Raw genomic sequence first — 20,597 nt, 5'->3', positions numbered from 1 at the left:
TTTTCATCTGTTTTTGAAAGGAAGCAAACAAGTTCAGAAATCAAAGAGGCTTTTCTGGGATCACCAGCAGTACCTCCCAACTCCAAGACTAGAGTCTGTCACTGTGAGCTTCTCCAGGGCAGAAACTGCCTTTTGCTTTTTTTGTAGTCCCATCGATTTAGCACAGTAACTGACTCTTAATGGGTGCTTAATATTTATCGACTGGTTCCTATTACACCAGAGAAGAGGGAAAAGAGATAAAAATAGCCAAAATTTTCATTTAGCTTAAAAGTAGAATGGGAATAACTGCTGGTGCTTTTCCCATTCCTAACACCTTAAAACTCAAAAAAACAACAAATCAGGACCACCTTTCTATCCTAAACACTGAGGCAAGGAAAAACTCACAAGCCATTTCTTCTAAATTCCCATTTTGATTCAGAAACCCAACATTTCAGCGAAAAAGTAAAAACAGAAGCTTGTTCTACTTACCGAACACAAGATACCTTTGAGATTCTTAACCATGGCATTAAAGAGTAATGTTCACTAACTTTACACCAAAAACATGGAAGCCAAACCTGCTCTTAGCAACTAGCGAAACTCACTTTGAGAAGAGGCCAGATACTTTGAAAGGAGGGTGGTTGGGGGAGACAAGAACCACACAGGACATAGTAGGTAGGAAGAGCAATTGAATAGATTCCTCTGAAAAAAAAAAAAAAAGTAAAAAATGCAACCAGCCTACTAGCAACTTATGATTTCGCATGAAAAGCTGGATGGGTACCCAACAATCTTACACCCAGGACCACTATAGTGCTATTTTAGATTGACACCTTATTCTCCTTAAATGATTTCACTTTTTGAATGATTTCAAAAGGAAAAAAAAAAAAAAAAGCAAGTTTCAACAATAACCTGGATACACCGCCTCAATCCAAAGAAAGTTCTGTGATATTTCCATGAGTGGCCATTCTAATCCAAATTTGATGAAGTATTAAAATATCTTAATGCTTCAAAAACAAACTGCCATTTGCCAGGTGAGCTCCTGCTGGTTTTTTTAAAAATAGTTTTTTACCATTCAGAAAACATTCAGGAGTATGTGAAAATAAAGGCTGGAGATATGGTACAAATTGATCTTTTTAAGGAAGGAGTGTCCATCTGTTTCATGGCTATTTGTGGATCTGTAATAAGTACAAATAATCTAATTTTGCTTTCTTGAACTTTAATTTTTAGGAAATTTAAACAAATCTTTTCTATGATTCTCTTAAGTGCTGTGTTCCTGTAAAATGTCAATTCTCAAAAGACTCACTTATTTGTACACTTAAGAGGGTTCAGCAACTGCCTCATTTTAGATGGCACAGTGGCTAGGGTTAAATTATATGAATTATCAGATGACACTTTTTAAATACAAAGTGTATGTTTACTCCTTAAAAAGAAATTTTAAAAATTTAAAGTACCTTAGCACAAAGTACAAGCTAAAATGCAAAATGTTGACAGTTGTAGTTTTATTGTAGTCTGATATGAACACATTTACTCCAAATCGCTTTGCTCTTGAAACAAATTAAAAATTCTTTAAGGGGAAAATACAAGTTTTATTTTAAAGGGAAGAGGTACATTTGGATGTATTTTTGTTATCACATGATCACATCACAATATAAAATAACTAGTAACATCAATGACATCAAGGACAATTTTGTCTTCTGGACTACATACTAGTACAAGTTTAACAAGAGTCTTCCTACAAAAGCATAAGTAAAAAAGAGCAAAGTTTAACACCACTTTAGAATGAATATCTTCTACAACCAGAAAATGCAACATTTCTAATTCGTGTCACAAAATGTTAGGAAGTGTTTACATGATAATTTTGGTCTCAATTTGCTTGAGGCATAACCAGTTCATAATGTCCAACGTGGCCTTCCTGTTTGAGCTGATCTAGTAAATCTTCCTTACGCCTTTTTCTACCTACCACCAAATATCTTTCACGCCCTATTCCATGAGATTTACTTCTAAGACCATACTTCTGGGCAATCTGATGTATTTGTTTCCGTTCATCATTGGTAAGCTCTGTAGAAAAAGTTAAATCAGTGTGGCTCTCTGACCGTGCATAATTTCGGATGATCTGTTCGATATCTTTCTTGGCAATTTTATTTCCCCTCTCTACATCAAGCCCAAGCCCTTCCCGTTTATGCTGCTCTTTAACTGAGATGGGCTCCCGGATACCTTCCCCACACTTCCCTAAACCACCCCCCGTCCAACCCATTTTTCTTAAGAGCCGATTCCCAATATTATCCTCTTTGATTTCTTGTTTATAAGCTTCTTCTGCTGAACGACCTCTAATCTCATTTCTTGAGATTACATCCTCAATGGTACCTTTCTTCAGGTTGTTAATGACGGTGGGCTGTGTCTTTTTGAGAATTTTCACAGCTTCTTCTGCAGCCGCATGCTTGACAAACTTTTTCACCCCAACTGCTTCGGTAATGAATTCATTCTCCAGAATCACCTTGCATTTCCACCTTGAGTCAGTCAGCCTTTCAAAAACATACTTGACAGTCATTTTGTTGAACTGAGCCGTGTCATTTAGTGTGCATACAGGGTTTGAAGAATTCTCATAAATGACAAGATCCTTTAAATCTTTGTTTCCAGATCCCTTAGGTGAATAGCCTACTGTTTGAACCTGTGTAGCTTGGACAACTGGGGTATCGGATTGTGTTTTTTGAAGAATTTTCAATGCTTTAGAAGCAGCTGCATGTTTACTTACTTTTTTGCTTCCAAAACCTTCAGCTAAGCAGTGCCCTTGCAAAAACACCTGACAGCGCCATGTACGATTTGGCATGATCTCATGCTTGTATTCAATTGTCATTTTGTTGAACGAGGCAGAATTGTTTAGGATCCCAATAGCATCGTTTGCATTTTCTATAAGAACAAAATTGGTCCAATGTTTGGAACCGGAAGCAGAGTCAGACTGTTCGGCCCCGTTCTTGACGGAGAGATCTTCTGGGGCTTTTAGGGCTGGAGGAAAATCGTACGACGATACGCCAATCTGACACACCACAAGGTCGTCTTGATAAATGTGTTTAAATTTCCTTTTAATTACTCTAACCTCAACAGATTTTTGCAAGAGCTTTATGGCCTGCTCAGTAGCTCGATCCCTAGAACCATTTTTGCTGCCAGCATAACCTGTGGTCAAATAGATGCTCTGGCATCTAACTTCACAAGCAAAGCCATCGATTAAAAGTTTTTTATTTCTGGGGATGTCAACAGGGGGGATTTCTTTTAAAGAAGCATATATATACTCGGGATTCGTCTTACATGCCTGAATGCAACGAGTTAACATATAGGTATAATTAATTTTATCAGCTCCGAGAGCTATCCCTGAAAGGCTCTTGCAAATAACTGCAGAAAGTCTTTCGATAAACTGTTGCTTCCCAGCTACCTCTGATTCTGAAAATTTGACTGATGGGGAAGACACAGCAGCTGTTTGAGAGGATGGAGGAGGATGGGATGTACCACTCTGGGTAGGGTTCACACTATCTGATAACATGCTAGTTGTTGCAGTCTGGTTATTAATGAGAGCACAACTTGTTTCGGAATACTGAGACTTCTGATCTTGGGAACTGTTGTTATCATCTTGGTAGGTGGCTAATGGCGTGACGGTAGAGTTTGCTTGCTGTGTTTGAGTGTCTGAAGGATCTTCCATTCTTTCATCTTTATTACTACTAGCTACAAAGTGTACAGGTTCAAAACGAGGTTTCACCTGGAGTCTGGAAGCAGCTTGCTTTTTAGGAGGGATTTGACCTACAGAGTGAGTGAGATTTATAGTTAAAGAAAAGCATTTCAAATTGTCATTCCCCAGACCATACTACAGTTAGATGGCTGCTTCCTTGATAGCCTATTCAAAAAAGGTCTTCAGTTTCACAACTGACAATACTTGGCTTACCTTCAGGGAAATGGTAATATAGTGCTGCACGGGTCAATTTATTTTTCCTGTGAAGGGGGAATTCAACAAGATAGAAAGGGGAAAAAAACCCACTGATCTAAAAAGGCATTTATCAGTATTAAAATAGAATAAAAATGTCTACCCAAGTTAAAGGAAATCTCACTATACTAGGGGCTAAATAAATCACTCTCATCATCTCAGCCCAGGCAGAAGCTTAGCTAGGAACCCTGTACCTGTTGAGCATCCCCAACCATAGGGCATGTAATTTCTACTTTGCATTTTATGACAGCAGTGGCAAAAGATAGTTTCCAAACCCTGCTTGGACTTAAAAAAAAAAAAATCGCCATGGCCTGACCTCCAATCCAGAATCTAGATCACCAAACATGACAGTTCACAGTGCCATTCAAGAATCCTGTGCGTGAAAGGTAATGAAAATAATACCAGATTGGATGTTAAGAGACCTGGATTCTGGTTGAGGGCTCTGTCATTAGCTTAACTGTATAATCATAATTGGGGAAATGAGAGAACTGGCCGAGGGCCCTTCCAGTTATGACATTCTATGATTACTATGATTTATATATAAGTAGAATTTAGGGGTAAGGCTTGGAGGGGGTCAACACATATAGCCAAGATAACAAATGGTCAGGGCAGCTAGATAGTACAGTGGATAGTGCACCGGTCCTGGAATCAGGAGAACCCAAGTTCAAATCCTGCCCTCAGTTCACTTTCTAGCTGTGTGATTCTGGGCAAGTCACTTAACCCTAATTGTCTCACAAAAGGAGAAAAAAAAAAAGAAAAAAAGAAAAGAAAAAAGATGGTTGTGAAATGGTAACAAAGATGCACTATTAATAACGGACTAAAAATATATCACGTCATAATTTATCATGGGATCTTCAGAAGCTATTGAAATAATAAGTGTACCGTGTATCCAATCACAACTCGATACAAAAGGAATGAAAGCATAAAGGAGACACCTAGTGGTTATCCACATGTAAAAAAAAAAGTTATAATTTAAAATATCTGAGTGCTGTATCTCTGGACTTTGAAGGTAATGGCACACAGGGAGACATTATTTGGATTATAAAAAGTTAACTTGTGAGACTCATCTGCCTGGGCTGAGATGAATGAGGTAACCCTTTCCCACAAGAACTAGCTTTCTTTAAATCCAAGTGGGAGTACAAAGTTAACATGAGAAGATGGATTATACACTAGATTTCAGGTGATTTTTACTTTTTCATATTCATTTTTATGTTTGATCTGGGATATTGACTAAGGAAGGACTAATAACTTGATATAAATTCAAAATAAGTGATCTATGTGCCTCCAAATCAATGAAATCCATTTTGTTTATTGGGAGGGGGGCTTTGAAGGCTTCGATCCAAGCCCTACCACCAATTTAGATCATAACCCCTTTTTGCCTTATTGTGATTTTCTCCCAAATCCTCCAGAGAAGCACATTTAAGATTTAGAAATCCCCCACTTAATGCTTTACCTTAATCACTTCATGAATTTCTATTACCAAATTTTACCTGTATATTCTGTACACATTTGGAACTTGTGTTGATTAACTTTTCAGAAGACCTTGTTTTGAACAACTTAACTGTCCCAAGACTGAATCAGACTAGTGAACCATGGAAGAGGTCCAAAAAGGAACACTTATCTCTGTGTATATCTTAAGTCTGACTAACCCTCGGGCAAAAATCTGTCTCCAGTATCCTTGCTCATCCCACCCCTTAGCGGCAGCTTTGCCCTTTTTCTTTCCCAACACATCCCCTTTAAAATCACTCCAACAGATTAGCCCCAATTAAGTAGCACTTAATTCTTTCAGGGTGCACACACTGTCACCCCATGTCAGGGGCAGGGGAGAGGACTGGAACGCTAGTTACTGGAAACCTATTCCGTGGAGCTGTTGGAAGCAAAATAGCATATGTTCCATCATGTTCAGCTTCTTCCAGCCTATGGCTCGCCCAACCTGAGCACAATTCCACCAGGCTGGCCCCCTCATCTCCCCAACTTGAACCAATCCCCCCCCCTTTGCCTCTGATGAAGACTCCAAGATGCTGGTAATTCACAGAGTCCAGTAGAGAGGCAGCTTGGTGGAGTGGAAAGAACGTTATTAGCCTTAGGAGTCAGAAGAGAACTGGGTTTGAATCCTGCCTCTGACATTTACTAGCTGTGTGACCTTGGGAAAGTCACTTAACCTCTCTAGGCCTCAGTTTCCTCACCTGTAAAATGGGAACAGGCTCACCCAAATGTTGAAGTCAATATTAAAAAGCAAAACAAAACCACCATTTCATCCAAGTTACGGGCTATAGCTATCCTTTCTATCAACAGCTACAGAAGTGCAGAAATAATATGGACTGGATATACTTCCTAGGGGGAATTTGGGTACTGATGGTATATTAAAACGTGTGAAAAATATCTGCTGTACCTACCTCACAAGATGGTTATATAGCTCAAATGCGGTAATATATGGGAAGGGCTTTACACATCTTAAGAGTGATCTAGGAATGTCGGCTCTTAGAATTGCCATCTTTTCGACCCTCCTCTTTCACCATCCTTGGTCTGGGCTTCGTTCATAACATTCACCCATCTTGGTAGTTGCGCCTCGGCATCCCCCCACCCCCCACCCTCCCCACCCCACCCCCAATCTTATGGTCTCTGTTCTCCAGGCCCATAAATTCTTTAGCAGCTAGAAAAATCAAGAATATGGAAGGCCTTGAGCTGGCACAGCAGGACTGCCAGTAGTCTCACTGATGAATGGCAGTCTAACTTTACAAAGGTACTGTGCCAGGTGCTAATGGAGACACAAGAAACCAAACAGAGTCACTTGGCTGTGACAGAAATACAAACATTATATATACCCTATGCAGGTCACTGCAAAATTCTCCCTATTCTTCATTCTTGCTGGGTGCTCGCTGGCAGTGAGATCCTCAGTTCTTTGTCCTTCTTGCTAGTAGCACGTCCTGGAGAAGTGCTGGGGCAAGCTGATTGGGGGGGGAGGGGAGGGAAGGAGGGAAGGAGCAAGGTGGGGAGGGAAGGAGGGAAAGGGAATCTTCAACTCTTGAGTTGTCATTCCCCTTCTCACTTCATTAGCACACACCCAACTTCCCCTGAATTAGATTCGCCTTCCACATCTATCTACTCATCTGGCCACCACCCTAGTTCAGGCCCCAATATTCCCTCTGCATGCATTACTCTAATCACCTCCAGTCTTTCCCCACTCCAATCAATGGCTGCCCAACTGATATTCCTAAGTCACAGTTCTGACTGTGGGAATTTCTCAGAGGCTTCAATGGCTCCTTCTTCCTCAAATCAGTATTCCAAGCCCCTCACAATCTGGCTCCAACCTATCTTTCTAGAAAGATTCCAGATTCCTCCCCACCCAACATTCTGGCCATCTCGGCCTACTTACTTTTTCATGTACATGACACTCTGTTGCATGCCCCTACACCTGGAATGCTCTCCTCCTTCCTCATCTCCACCTTTGGGCAACTTCAAGGCTCACCTCCAAGAGGACTTATTTTTGATTCCTTTCATTGTTCTCGTCTCGTTCCCCCAATTATTTTGTTAATCTGTATATTTTTCACATTTACTTATCTGTGTCTGTAGAATGGTAATTTTTGAGGGCAAGGACGATTTCATTTCTGTATTCCTAGTGACTCATAAAGAGCTTAATGTTAATGTTAACCTGTTGAATCCTGCCCTCAAGGAGCTTGGCAGAGGAGAGATGATATACATAAAAACCTACAGTGTGAACTAAAATGATACCATCAGAGCCACACAAATAAAATGTCATGGCCCTTAAGGTGACAGAGAGACTGTTTCTGGCTGGGGACATCTCTAATAGGCAACCAGAAATTTGGATATAGCCACATGCATTGCACACACACAAACCAAAGGGCCATTGTCCTTAACCCTAAAAAACCTTAAAAGGGACAAGTTTGCCCATGGATATCCAAATAGTTTTTTTCCATTTAGGTATAACCATTTGAGTAGAATCCAGGAATTCATCATCTGACAGAATGGGATTAAGTGGTTACTAAGGTGATCAATCGTATTATATTAAATTTATTAGGCTTGGGCAAAGAGATCCAGACCTCCATTCAAAATTTCACTTGCATTTTTCCAAAGCAGAGACATTGTAATATTTGAGACCTCATGACACTATTCTCTCCTTTAACACTTGCTATTTTATTTAACCCAAGGGTCTGGGTAGGATGGTGGTAATAGAATGCCTACATTTTGTAATTTTTTAGAGAAAAAACAAGGAGTCTTAAGTTAAAAGTGAGTGGGAAAAATTTGACTGATTTTTTTCTAGGTATTAACAAACCGACTTTCATAGATAACTTTTGTCAACTTCCTATAGTGTCTAGTGGGTCCAATATCCACATTCAAAGCCTTCTAGCTCTGTTCTTTCTGACCATGAATAATTCATCAACATGTGAAAGGTAAAGAATCAATTTGTGGTATAGTTTAAAGAGCTGGAAAAGAGATCCCTTCATTTTGGCAGATGAAGAAATTTTTGGCCTAGAAAGGTTGCAGAGCTTCCCCAAGGCCACACAGCTAGTCTCGGCTCTGGTTCTTTCCATTCAAGCATCTGTTAAAACTCCTACTGCAGGCAAGACGCTGGAAGAGGTCAAAGTCCCAGTTCTCAAGGAGCCCAGAATCTACTGGGATGATAAACTGATCTGTACAACATAAAGCAGGGAGCCAAGAAGATCAAAATGTTCTTTTCTCCAAATTATTCCAGAACTAGAATTTTCAGTTAATACATTTACCCCAATTCTTCTATTCCAGGGCTATGGAGGTAATAAGGGTTTGTAAGTTAGGGTCAAATCTCCCATCCAGAGACCCTGTGTAGGATCTGTATTTTCACAGCAACCTGCAAGCTAAAGAAGTAGGTTCGTTTTTAGGAGTTTTAGGTTGTTATCTTTTAAAAATCAGCAGAATCAGTTATTGGGAGATGCTAAGTTTGTCCATTTAAGTGACTTTTTAGAAATGAGGATGAAAAATTTCCATCTCTTCATCAGCCGTTTGGCCAGTCTTACTAATAAGTAGGACTTCATACTAGATCCACACACTCAAAAGTGCCTTTTTTCTAGGAAAGAAAGCTATAAAACTAAAAATTTTTAAATATTTTAACAGTACAGATTGTAATTTCACTGAACTGCTGATTTTTAAATAAGATAGATAAAACAAGCTGCACCAATGACTTATATAAGTGGTATAAAAACAGCATCAAGGGTGTGTGTGTGTGTGTGTGTGTGTGTAAGATGGGCCAGCCTAAGGAAAAGGAGAAACAATAAAAGGAGAGAATCCCATGGGTATATTGGTGGGCTATTTAAAAGAACCAGAAGATGGCTTCCAGTGAGTACATCAGCTAAATTAAATCCTCCAGGGAGAACTAATAGGAGGACATAGACAAGAATTGCACAGAAGAGGCTACAATCTGTTTACTGTTTGTTAAGGGCAGCACCAAATCAATGAGATCAAAGATCCACCCAAAAGGAAAAAGTGAGGAATATGACTTCTTAATCACTTATTTTTAATCATAATGAAGAAAAATGTTTTCCAGATAGAATTGTCAAGAGAAAATTGCCAATTTCTAATCCCTGCCTCAAAGTCTGTTTTCAGGAACGACCCTGGCCCTGACCCATCATACAGAAACAGAATCCATTTTATTTTTAAGTGGAAAAAAAAAGATTAATATAGTTGGATTAGGAAAATGAGGGTGCCAAAATTAAAACTACAGAAGAAGTTGCTGCCAAGATCTATATCTAGAGATAAAGGTATAAAGGATATTACACTTTACGTTTGTGCATCTGTGCAAGACACTGTGCTGGGTCAGGGGCCGAGTGCCATAAAGATACAAAAATGCCAAGCCAGACCTACCTTCAAGGAAATGAACATTGAGTAAAGGAGACAGCCCACATAGAGAGAGATCACTTTAAGAAACTAAGTGCACGAAGGAGGTAGAAAGCAAATGTTCTTCAAGTCCAGAGGCAGGAGCTGTGATATATCATAGCAGAGCAAGCAGCAAGTGGGCACCCGAGAGGGTCAGAGGTAGGTCTACCTGGAAGAAGGAGCAGCATAGGGCATGCCCGTTTGAGGAACGGGCAGTAGTAGTTCAGCTTGAATAGGACCAAAGATGTAAAAAGCAATCTGAGCAAAAGTGGAATAGAAAAAGATAAGGCTGGAAAACGAGCCTGAGGTCAGCTCCGGCCAGAGGATCACGAACGCCAGGCTAAAAAGTTTGGACTCAATTGGAAAGGTAGAAGGTCTTTAAGCAGTTAAGTGATTACAGCGATCCCATTAGGAAGATGAATCTGGCAGTGACGGACAGGCTGAACTGGAGGGAGTCAGACACACAGAGAAATTAGGGAAAAGCTCCTGCAATTATCTAGGCATTATCTAAGGGTCTTGACTTAAGGTGGCAGCAGTGGGAAAGCCCCCTGAAGCCAGAAATCCTGTCATACCTCAATTGGTATTCCCCAGCCCTGCCCAGCACAGTGCTCTGCCCATACTAGGGCCCGAATGAAGGGCCGCAGTCACACGCTACAATGCGAGAGCATCAACAGTGTGTGTGTGTGCCATCATGAGCAAACTCCATCTTGGGAAATCTGGTTTAAGTATGGCATTATTATTTTTTATTTGAAAAATTGGGATCCCATTCCATGGGCCTCAATGATATTTAAGATACTTATTTTAGTGTTCTAGTAAGTGCCTATTCTCTATAAAACTGTTAATTTCTGTTTAACAGAAAGTATAACAGAATAGAACTCTCAAATCCTAAGTTTGAAAGTAACCATTTTTTTACACTTACAAGAATTAAATATCACCCTCATTTTACCAAATGAAGTAGAGACCTCAGGTTTCTTCAGTTCACACATCGAGGAAAAGGAAATATACTCACCAGCACAAGGCGAGGGGGGACGCTTTTGAGCTTTGGGAGCATTAGGCAATACCAGTTCATGTGAAGGCATCTCCCCAATATCAATACCTTCAGCCATCTTGAAAATTTTTTCCATCAATTGTGGGCTATACCTATGTTTGAAGTAATAAAAATTGATGTTAAAACATATAAGAATTAAACTAGTTCCAAAACTTCTAAATGGGCTATTCCTGTTATAAGCTGTTGTATCCCATGTATGGAAAAGTGTGAAAAGGGTCTCAGAAATGACCACGCCTACACTGGCTTCCAAGAACAAGTGATACAAGTTTTTGTTTTAACTCGTAATTGCTTTCCATTCTTACCTTGGGGTCCCAGGATTGATCACGGGACCAATGATGCCATTTGGGGAGAATTTTTTTTTTAATGGATGGAAAGTACACGTGCTGAATTTGAATGAGGGTGAGAACTTTTCATTTCTGGTACCGTTCGCTCCTCAGACCCAACAGTCCCTTTTCCAAGCAAAGCAGAGAAGTCAGTAAACAGATAAGCCTACAACTGTCCCTTAGAGTTATTGAGAATTAGCCCAGTTCTATCCGAATACTTCTTCCCATAGTTAAAAGGAACATGACTCTTTTCTACTTAAGTCTTTTTCCCGATATCTCCAAATATCACGGTCTATCCAGAGCTCACTATCTGGCAAAGTCTATCCTCTATACTAGGCTCTAGTGTAGAGCTAGATATATACAGTCTAATACTCTATTGGTTCCCTGTGAAAGCCTTTTTTTCAGGGAGGTTCTGGGTAATATCTCTTCCCCTGTCCCGCCAATTAATGCTTCTGAGTTTTCCAGAAAAAAAAGTTTTTATACAAGCCCACCAGCACTACCTACTGGCAGCTATTGGGGTAGCATGATTCCATAACTACAGTTAGTTCACTATCTAAATAGGTACTTTAACTCAGACATTTACTCTGAACTTGGGAAATCACGACAAGTTATATGGAACAGAATCAATTACAAAGCAGACATTTTAGGGTCAAATTTTCAAGGTGTGAGGAAAGCAAAGGAGAATATGAAAGGTCTAGACAATCTCAAGTGGAGAGAGTTAAAGGAAGTGCCTTCATTATGCTTATATTCATTCACTCTCAGAGCCTGGGGCCTTAAAACAGTCACAACCTCAAAAGTGGTTTTTAGGTCCTTCCAATTCTAAACACAGAATGCAATGATCAATTCCATGTGTGATATCCATAAACAACGCCTACATGCTCACTACAGGAATATCCAATGTTTGCCCATTTATTTTTTCTTTTCCAACAATGCTATTCGTTATAATCACTTCATTCACTCTCTGAAACCCAACTAATAGGATAAAAATAAACCTTGGTATAGAATGGAAACATAGTCTCTTCAACTTTAATAAAAAAAAAAAGTTACTATATACTTGAACATATTTAACATGTATGGGACTACCTGCCATCTAGGGAAGAAGGTGGGGGGGAAAAGGGGGGAAAGTTAAACAGAAAGTTTTGCAAGAGTCAAAGTTGAAAAATTACCCATGCATATGTTTTGTAAATAAAAAGCTTTAATAAAAAAAAATATTTACTTAAGAGTTAATGCTTGGGAATTCTAATGATCAACCTTGATCAGAAAGACAGGAGAAAATGGACTTCCCTCCTTTTCAGGCAAGATAGGGTGGGGAGCTCTGAATGTGAAATGTTGCATAAAATAAATAATCTGAAAGAACTACCGGTCCTCCTCTCCCCCCCCCCCTTCCCTTGCTTTCATAAATTTTGTAAGGAAAGGGGAGGAGAAAGATTTAGCAAAGAAGGTGGTGTAAAAACAAAAGGCACCAATAAATTTGTTTTAAAGCATGAATAGTTACCTAATGATTAGAGGAGTTATATGAATTATTTCCCTCTGGTAGCTCAAAAGAAGCCTCAGACTTTTTGCATTATTTTCACTTCTTCATTTGCAGAGCTGATACAGTTAATATTGACTTACAAGGTGGCCAGGAGTGCGGATAAGGGAAAGAAAGGGAGGACTCAAAGTGTTCATCCAAGTTAGAAGGCGCCTTTCCCAGTTAGAAGGCGCTCCCTCTGAAACTACTGGCCCATGAAATCCAGCCTCACCCCCCCCCACCTCACCCCCCAGTGCCAGAAATCATTGGGCACAGCATTTAAAACTTTACCATTCAAAAAAGACTGCAAACATGATCCTGGATGACAATATTCCAGAACTTGTTCCTATTTAGTTTTAATTTAGTAGGAAAGCAAAGCAGCCCGCCCACAAATCTGAAATTGATGCAAGCGATAAAACTGTGGGTCCCCTCCATCGTTTCCTTTCCCACTCACAGAAGGATTTGGTGCTATAACAAGAGGAGCATCTCTACCAAGTAAAGTAGGAGGACTTGAGTTGGTTTAGGACAGAGCACTTTAAAACCTGAATAATTTTGTCTAGAAACACTTTTCCTTAAAAAAAAAAAAAAAAAAAAAAAAAACAAATAAAAAGCCTCTGAACAGTCCTCAGTCCAGTCTTAAAAAACGGTGATTTGCCATGTACTGTTAAGTCAAACAAGAAACACATATCTAATGAGCACAAGCTGTGACATTTGCCCTAGAGCGGCTCCATCCTGGGACCTGGAAAAAACAAACACACACACACACACACACACACAAATGCATGCACTCATCCACCCACCCACACTCTCAGTGTCTCACACAATAGTATTTGCAAACCAGCAACTTACAAGAAAAAAGGTGATAGATATTCTAGGAGAAAACCACAATCTACTGTGATTTTTTAAATTAATGTGTTTAAGCTGTTCAAAATTCAACAACCTTAGCATTTGCCAGCATTTTCTGTATAGTAAGAGAGTCGATGCATAAGTGAAAATAAAGATCGGACAAGATGCACAGAGAGGATTTAATAGTTTGACTAGTAAAGGCTTACCAAAGAAATGCAGAAAGGATTAAATTGCTCCATTAGGTCCAACCAAGTAAATGAGTAAAAGCACTTGAAAATTAAGCAGAGGTTAGGATTTGCAGTTACAAAATTACTATTTACAGACTCCTGCAAAGACAGAACCGAATGTATATAGCCAAACTACTGCTACCAATACATAGTTGACAGAGGGAAGGAACCATTTCAAATAACTTTTAAATAAGTCTTTGGAATTATCCAGAAATAGGCTTTTTAAGTTATAAACCTACCTCTTTTCCTGCAATGATCAAGAAATCCCAGATTTGATAGGGAAAAATCATTTCAAAAGCTCCCCCTTACTTTATTAGCAAAGTGACTCATCCACTTTACCCCATCGCCAACTGTTAATTTCACATCCTATCCCTAGCCAGCATCTATTATCCTAGGACCGATTTTAGACTAGTACATAAGGGATATTCATAATAAAATAACTAAATTAGAAAAGCCTGATTTTAAGATAACTTTTTACAACATCAAGAAATTTTCTCACCAGCCCAAAACGACTCTTGATTGACACATATAGCATTCAACAATGATGCTTGGGGAAACAAACTTTTGGCTAACGGAATATTCGGGATAACAGAGTTCCCATCCGTAAATATATTATCATTTGTCAAAGAACCAGAATATAGCAAAGATAAAACTGACAATAAAACTATACCGTACATAGCTGTTGTTCTCATGATTCTAGAGATACCTCCAAGAGCATTATATACACACTAAGGATCATTTCAAAGGATCTTAAATTCAGAACTAGATGGGACCTGAAAAACCACCTAGTCCAATTCTCTCATTTTACAGAGGAAGAGAGTGAGCCTCAGGAAAGTAAAGGAACTCGTCTCTAGATCACACACATTCTCCTAGATCTAGAACTGGAAGGGACCTCAAAGGTCAGCCAGTCCAATTTCCATATTTTACATAAGGGGAAACTGAGGCGAAAAAAGGGAAGGGGCTTGTCCAAGATCAGAAAGAAGTTCAAATTTGAACCCTGGTTTTTGGACTTCAGCCTGGAGTCAGTTCTAAACAGAACCTAAAACATACCCAAGAAATATCTTTCCAGGATAAATCCCCGATATCACTTTATCACTTTGTTTTTCTTTCATAATGAGGAAAAAAAAGAGAAAAACTCCCAACTTTTCCGAATTTTTCTAGTAGTTCCGCTTTTGCATAAAAAGGAGTTTGGGGGCTAATCCTTTAAAACCATGGTTGCACTGAATAATCCTAGAAAATCTGAGGCATATGAACCATTCAGGTTTGAGGATTATGAAGATTATGGGTCAAAAATCAGACTACTAAACTTTATGCTTCTTTAATAGGATAAATTCACAGGAAGATAGATCTGTAAACCACAAAGGGCTTAAAATACACACCTCCCCACCTCTTTGAATCTTGGGGGTGGAGGCTTTTCCAGCTGTTTTAACTTAAACTCGAAGTTATATCAGTAGAGTGCATAAGGACTAGACGCTTACAAATAAGCAAAGTTTAAAAAAAATCTTGCTTAAAGAAAGGAAATGAAAAAAATTCCCTCTTCATTGCTGTTATTAGGCTACTTAAGAGCTATTTATATGAAGCAGTGAAGCACCAAGGCATTAGGGATCTGGGTTTGAGCCCTTTGCCTCTTCTTCCCTGGGGGACCTAAGCTCCTTTGGCTTCAGTTTCCTCATTTTTTAAATGAAGGAGTTGGACTAGATGGTCTCTCGGGTTCCACACTTTTGTGATGCTCTAAACCCCTGATGCCAGCTAATTCATTTACCCTTTGAAATAGCAAACAAAGGAAAGAAAAATTCAGTCGAGTTTTCCCCGTGGAATACATCTGGTGGATGTATTTACATCAATCTGGTTTGTGTTTCTGATCTCTTAGAGGAAGAAATTCTATTGAGCAAGAAGAATAGAAGAAATGGTTCGTGAAGGATAACAAACTGAAGTTCCATTAAAGACCAGGGAGAATGGTAAACTTACACTAGCATTAACCCAAGATAGTTTAAACTTTATTAGACCCATGCTTTGGTAACTCAATTTTTCATTAGGGAAAAAAAAGGGCCCACTGAGTTAACTGAGGGCCAAATTTCAGTCAGAAAAACGATCAGTCTGGCACAGACTGGATTTTAGTATTTTGATGGGTGGAGCTGCCTATGGCTAGTTTAAAGAAAAATCAACCTATGAAATGCCACATGGCAGTTTCCGTTGGATTGGACAGGATGGTCCAAATTCCTCTATCCGGGAGGCCCCAAAAGGAAGGAGGTGGGGAAAAAAAAAAAAAAAAGACCTGAAGCCCAATCCCCGGGCAGAATGCTACTGATACCTAATCCCACTGGGGGCAAAAAATGAAAGAAATCCTTTTTCTACAGTAGATTTTCCAGTTCCTCAGCCAGCTTCATTGGCAAAAGCAGGAGGCTATGTATGTGTTGTGGCCCAGGATGCTGAAGAAGGAGCCTTCCTACCTATTGAGAGCCAAGAGCAGCAAAGGGATGTGGGCCAAACAGTGCAGAGAGAGACACATTTGCCCTCCCAATGGGGAGAGAGGGCCACAGAGGGCCAGAAGGGTGATTGGAGACCAAAGTCTCTCGAAGGGGGAGGGGAGTGGAAGAGTTGATGTAAAGTCAGAACTAGCTGTAGGCCCACAGGGGGGCACGGGAATGAACAACATCAAACTCAATGAGAAAAGGATGGGAACTGAGAAGGAAGAGGAAAATGGGAGAGGAAACTGAAAAGAGAGGAGGATCGAAGTGGAAGGAAAATAAATGGGAGGTGTGAAAATGGGAAAGGTGAGGATGGAAGGAAAATGAGTGAGAGGAGAGAAGGAATGGGAAGGGAAATTTACGAAAAAAAGAGGTTAGAAAGGGAAGGAAATGAGAGGAGTGAAGAAAGAGAAAGGAAGGAAAATAGAGGTAAAAAAAGGAGGGAAGGAAAATAAGCAGAGGAAGAAGGGAGGGGAAAAATGAGGGAGAAAGAAGAAAAAAAGAAGAGGAGAGGAAGGAAAACGGGAGGGGTGAAGGAAGGGGGGGAGAGAGGGAGAGCAGAGGGAGAGACGGAGGAGGGGTCGAGCCGGACAGGGAGCAAGGGGAGGGGGGCGAAAACAGGGGAGGGGGCGGGGACAGGGGAAGCGGTCGACGAAGGAAAGAAGGAGGGGGGCGATCCGGGGGAGAGACGAAGGGGCGCGAGTAGGGGAAAAACGGAGAGGGAGAGAAGGGGGGAGAGGAAGGGGGGAAAGGAAGGGGGAGAGAAAGGGGGAAAAGAAAGGGGGGAGAGAAGGGTTAGAGAGACTGAAGGGGGCGAGCGGGGGAAGAGAAGGAGGAGGGGTCAGCGGGGGAGAGATGTGAGAGGCGAGCCGGGGAAGGGGAGAGCGGGGGAAGGGGGGTGCCAGAGAGAGTGAGGGGGGAGGAGGACTCCCCGGACCTCGGCTCTGGTCCCCCCAAGCACACCCCGCCCTCACCCCTACCCTCCGGTCCTCGTCCCTGCTCACCTGCAGCCCAAGAAGATGTGGTTGGTCCACGCCGACGAGAGAGCCAGCAGCTGGTCGAGCGCGGCTCCGGGGTACTTGTGCAGGTGGCGGCAGATAAAGGTGCGCCGCAGCCCCCACTGCCAGTCGCTTTCGTGGCTGTAGCGCCACTGGCTCACCACAGCCTCAGGCGGCATCACCGAGGAGGAGGGCGGCGGCAACAAGTCGCCTTCCCGCAGCAGCCCATCGCCACCCTGCGCCATCTCCAACTAGGGTCTCCGCGGCCACCCGCGCAACTGCCAGCGACCGAAGCGGGGGTGGGTGGCTGGATGTGAGGCCGGGGTTCGAGGGCTGCGACACCGGAGCGGTCTCTGGAGACCACTCTCAGGGCGGAGAGCCGAGGCGGGCGAGCCGAGGTCGCAGGACGAGACCACGGCTGTGGCACATGGGGAGAGGAGCGGAGATGTGGGGAGACTTCGAGCAGGGGAGCTTGGGAGCAGTGGGCGGGGGAACAGAGGGGCAGGGCGCTGGGGAGGCAGGGACGCGTGCGCCGGAAGAGAGGACTGGGCTCCAGTGCCACCCCCTTCCTTGCCTCACGCAAACTCGCACGCTACGCGAGACCATCCGCTTTCCTCCACTCCTCAGCATGCGGCCCGAAAGCCTCAGTGCGCACGCGCATCTCCCTACCCAGCTCTCTAAACTCTCATCCAAGTATCTCGCGAGACTACTTGGGGGGGGGGAAATCAAACGCTGCCCCAAAATGGTCGGTCACGCCCCTCCGTGATGTCACGATACTGCAAGCCGCGGGACTCGAGGAACTTGGGAGAATGTTCTAGAGAGGAGCCCACCCTCCGCCCTCACAGGAAAGGATTCAATTGGTGTCCCTCCCGGGGCGGGTGGTGGTGGTCTCGGACCACCATGGGCGTGGGATCCCTCGATCTCTGCAGTCACGTGAACGACTCGGCCCTCCAGCAGGGCGGGGCTTAAAGCCCTCCAGCTTCATTTTGACACTTGCCGCAGTGTGTACTGCGAAATGCGACACACAGAGAGAGACCTTTACCTCCTTGATCTCCTCCCTGCCCCCAACCACCCCAGGAAAAAGGTGCTGCAGGGATTAGGAGCCCCATTCTACAGTTGAAGAAGCAGGCTTGGAGTGCAGGAAGTCCGAGAGCTACCTGACTCCCAGGCGCTGCTCTCCATCCATACCACACCCTTCCCTCTCTAGAAATCAGGCAAACATTTATGAAACACCCACTATGTGCCAGGCCCCGGAAATACAAAGACCCAAATGAAAACGGCCTCAGCGCTCCACGAGACATAACATGTATACACAGAATATACAGAACTTGTCCTAGCAATTTCATTCACAGAGGGAATACTTTGCACTAACTCAATCCAATCACAGTCGGTAAACATTTATTTATTAAGTGTCTACTGTATACCAGGCAAGGTGCTAAGTTCTGGGTACACAAAAAGGTGTGTGGAGTAAAGATAAGGTAAAGAACTTACGTGAATGTTAAATTCTTTTTCTGTATTCTCTCTTCTCTAGGTCTCTGTGACCTGCCTAAATATGTTGAGTATTAGCCAATATTCACTTAGATTTTAGATATATGTATTTAACCCAGAATCATGACATTTATCTCTGTTCAAGTTATCCATGTTTACACAACTAGTTGCCTGATGTATGGTTTCTCCCAGAACCGGAGAATCTGCTGTTTTTGGCACGAATAATAACATCCAATTAAGGGGGGGGGGGGTCACCTATCCCTTAATGTTCCCCAACCCATGATGTAATCCTTTGTAATTAAAACCTATAAAAAACTGTATATCTTCCCTTAGTTCTTTAGCCCTTCTACCGTGAGCTTTCTCTCTTTCCCTCCTCACGGTGGAATCGCTCATTCTCATGAGAATTTGTTCAATAAACAACTTTCCTGCTTTTTACTTAGAGAAGTTTCTGAGTAGTCATTTTGGGATAGGATTTTAAATCCCTCACAAAGGGGAAAGAGACCCTGTTCTCAAAGAGGTCAATTTAATGGGGGAAACAATACAAACACACACACACACCATGCATACACCCACACACGGAAAGGATAAAAGGGAAATAGGCTCTAGGATTAAGAAAAGCTGGGAAGGACTTTATGTAGAAAACAGTTTTAGTTGGGACTTATATAGTATAGAAATAAGTACCAGAAAGATAGATGCAGAGTAGATGGAAGCTAACCTTAGAGGAGAAGGCTTTAGGAGCTGGGTGGACTAGGAATAAATAGCCTCCTGAAGAAGGTAGCATTTGAACTGAATTCTTGATGGACGTCAGAGATGCTAAGAGGTGAAGATGAAGAAACCATGGAGGAAAGTCACTGCAGAGGCACAGGGAGGGGAGATGGAGTGTGTAAGAAGGAACAGTACACAGGCCAGGAGTGTTATCTCCAGTATTGACATGTCCTTTCTCAAAGGAACAAAGGATTTGATGACTGTTTCCAGAACAGAGCTGGGGCAGGGAGAAATGGCAGGACTGCCTGCCATCTAGGGGAGGGGGTGATGGGAAGGAGGGGAAAATTCGGAACAGAAATAAGTGCAAGGGATAATGTTGTAAAAAGTTACCCATGCATATGTACTGTCAAAAAAATGTTATAATTATAAAATTAATTTAAAAAAAAATTTTTAATCATTTTGGAGTAGGATTCTGGGAAGATGGTGGACTAGGTTGGTAAATTTCAAGCTTCCAGATTTCCCCCACAAGTAGAACAAATTTTTACCTTAAGGTAAGCTCAGACTGGTGAAACCCAAAGAAGACTTGGGTTGTCTAAGGACAACTTGAGAAGATTTGAAGAAAGATTTCAGGCTGGAGATTAAAAGACAGAAACTTTCACCTTCTAGACTGTTTGTGGAGTCAGGGTCTGAGTCTGAGAAGACTGAGTCACCCAGGGCTGGTTAAGAAAGCCAGGCCCAAGAAACTAGGCATTGACCCACACTTAAAACTGTACACCAAGGTCAGGTCAAATTGAGTTCATGACCTAGGCATAAAGAATGAGATTATAACTAAATTAGAAGAACAGAGGATAGTTTACCTCTCAGACCTGTGGAGGAGGAAGGAATTTATGTCCAAAGAAGAACTAGAGATCATTATTGATCACAAAATAGAAAACTTTTGATTATTTGATTATATCAAATTGATTGTTTTGTACAAACAAAACTAATGCAGATAAGATTAGAAGGGAAACAAACTGGGAAAAGGTTCCAATAAAAGCCTCATTTCCAAAATATATAGGGAATTGACTCTAATTTATAAGAAGACAAGCCAATTTCCAATTGATAAATAGTCAAAGGATATGAACAATTTTCAGATAAAGTAATAGAAACTATTTCTAGTCATATGAAAAG

At 41.6% G+C, this 20,597-nt stretch overlaps 1 protein-coding gene across 1 annotated transcript; it reads right to left on the bottom strand.

Moving 5' to 3' along the window:
- Positions 1 to 1,458: 1,458 nt before the first annotated feature.
- NKRF (NFKB repressing factor) lies at positions 1,459 to 17,786 on the bottom strand. Its single transcript, XM_074277244.1, has 3 exons — positions 17,241 to 17,786; positions 10,824 to 10,954; positions 1,459 to 3,765 (listed from the first exon to the last, which is right to left on the bottom strand). The coding sequence occupies exons 1-3, from the start codon at positions 17,477 to 17,479 to the stop codon at positions 1,841 to 1,843; spliced, it is 2,295 nt and encodes a 764-aa protein (XP_074133345.1). The 5' UTR covers positions 17,480 to 17,786; the 3' UTR covers positions 1,459 to 1,840.
- Positions 17,787 to 20,597: the final 2,811 nt, after the last annotated feature.

Source organism: Sminthopsis crassicaudata, chromosome X, assembly GCF_048593235.1.
Source record: "Sminthopsis crassicaudata isolate SCR6 chromosome X, ASM4859323v1, whole genome shotgun sequence".
NCBI lineage: Eukaryota > Metazoa > Chordata > Mammalia > Dasyuromorphia > Dasyuridae > Sminthopsis > Sminthopsis crassicaudata.
The sequence above is the reverse complement of the archived record's forward strand: the minus strand, read 5'-3'. Positions and strand labels throughout refer to the sequence as shown.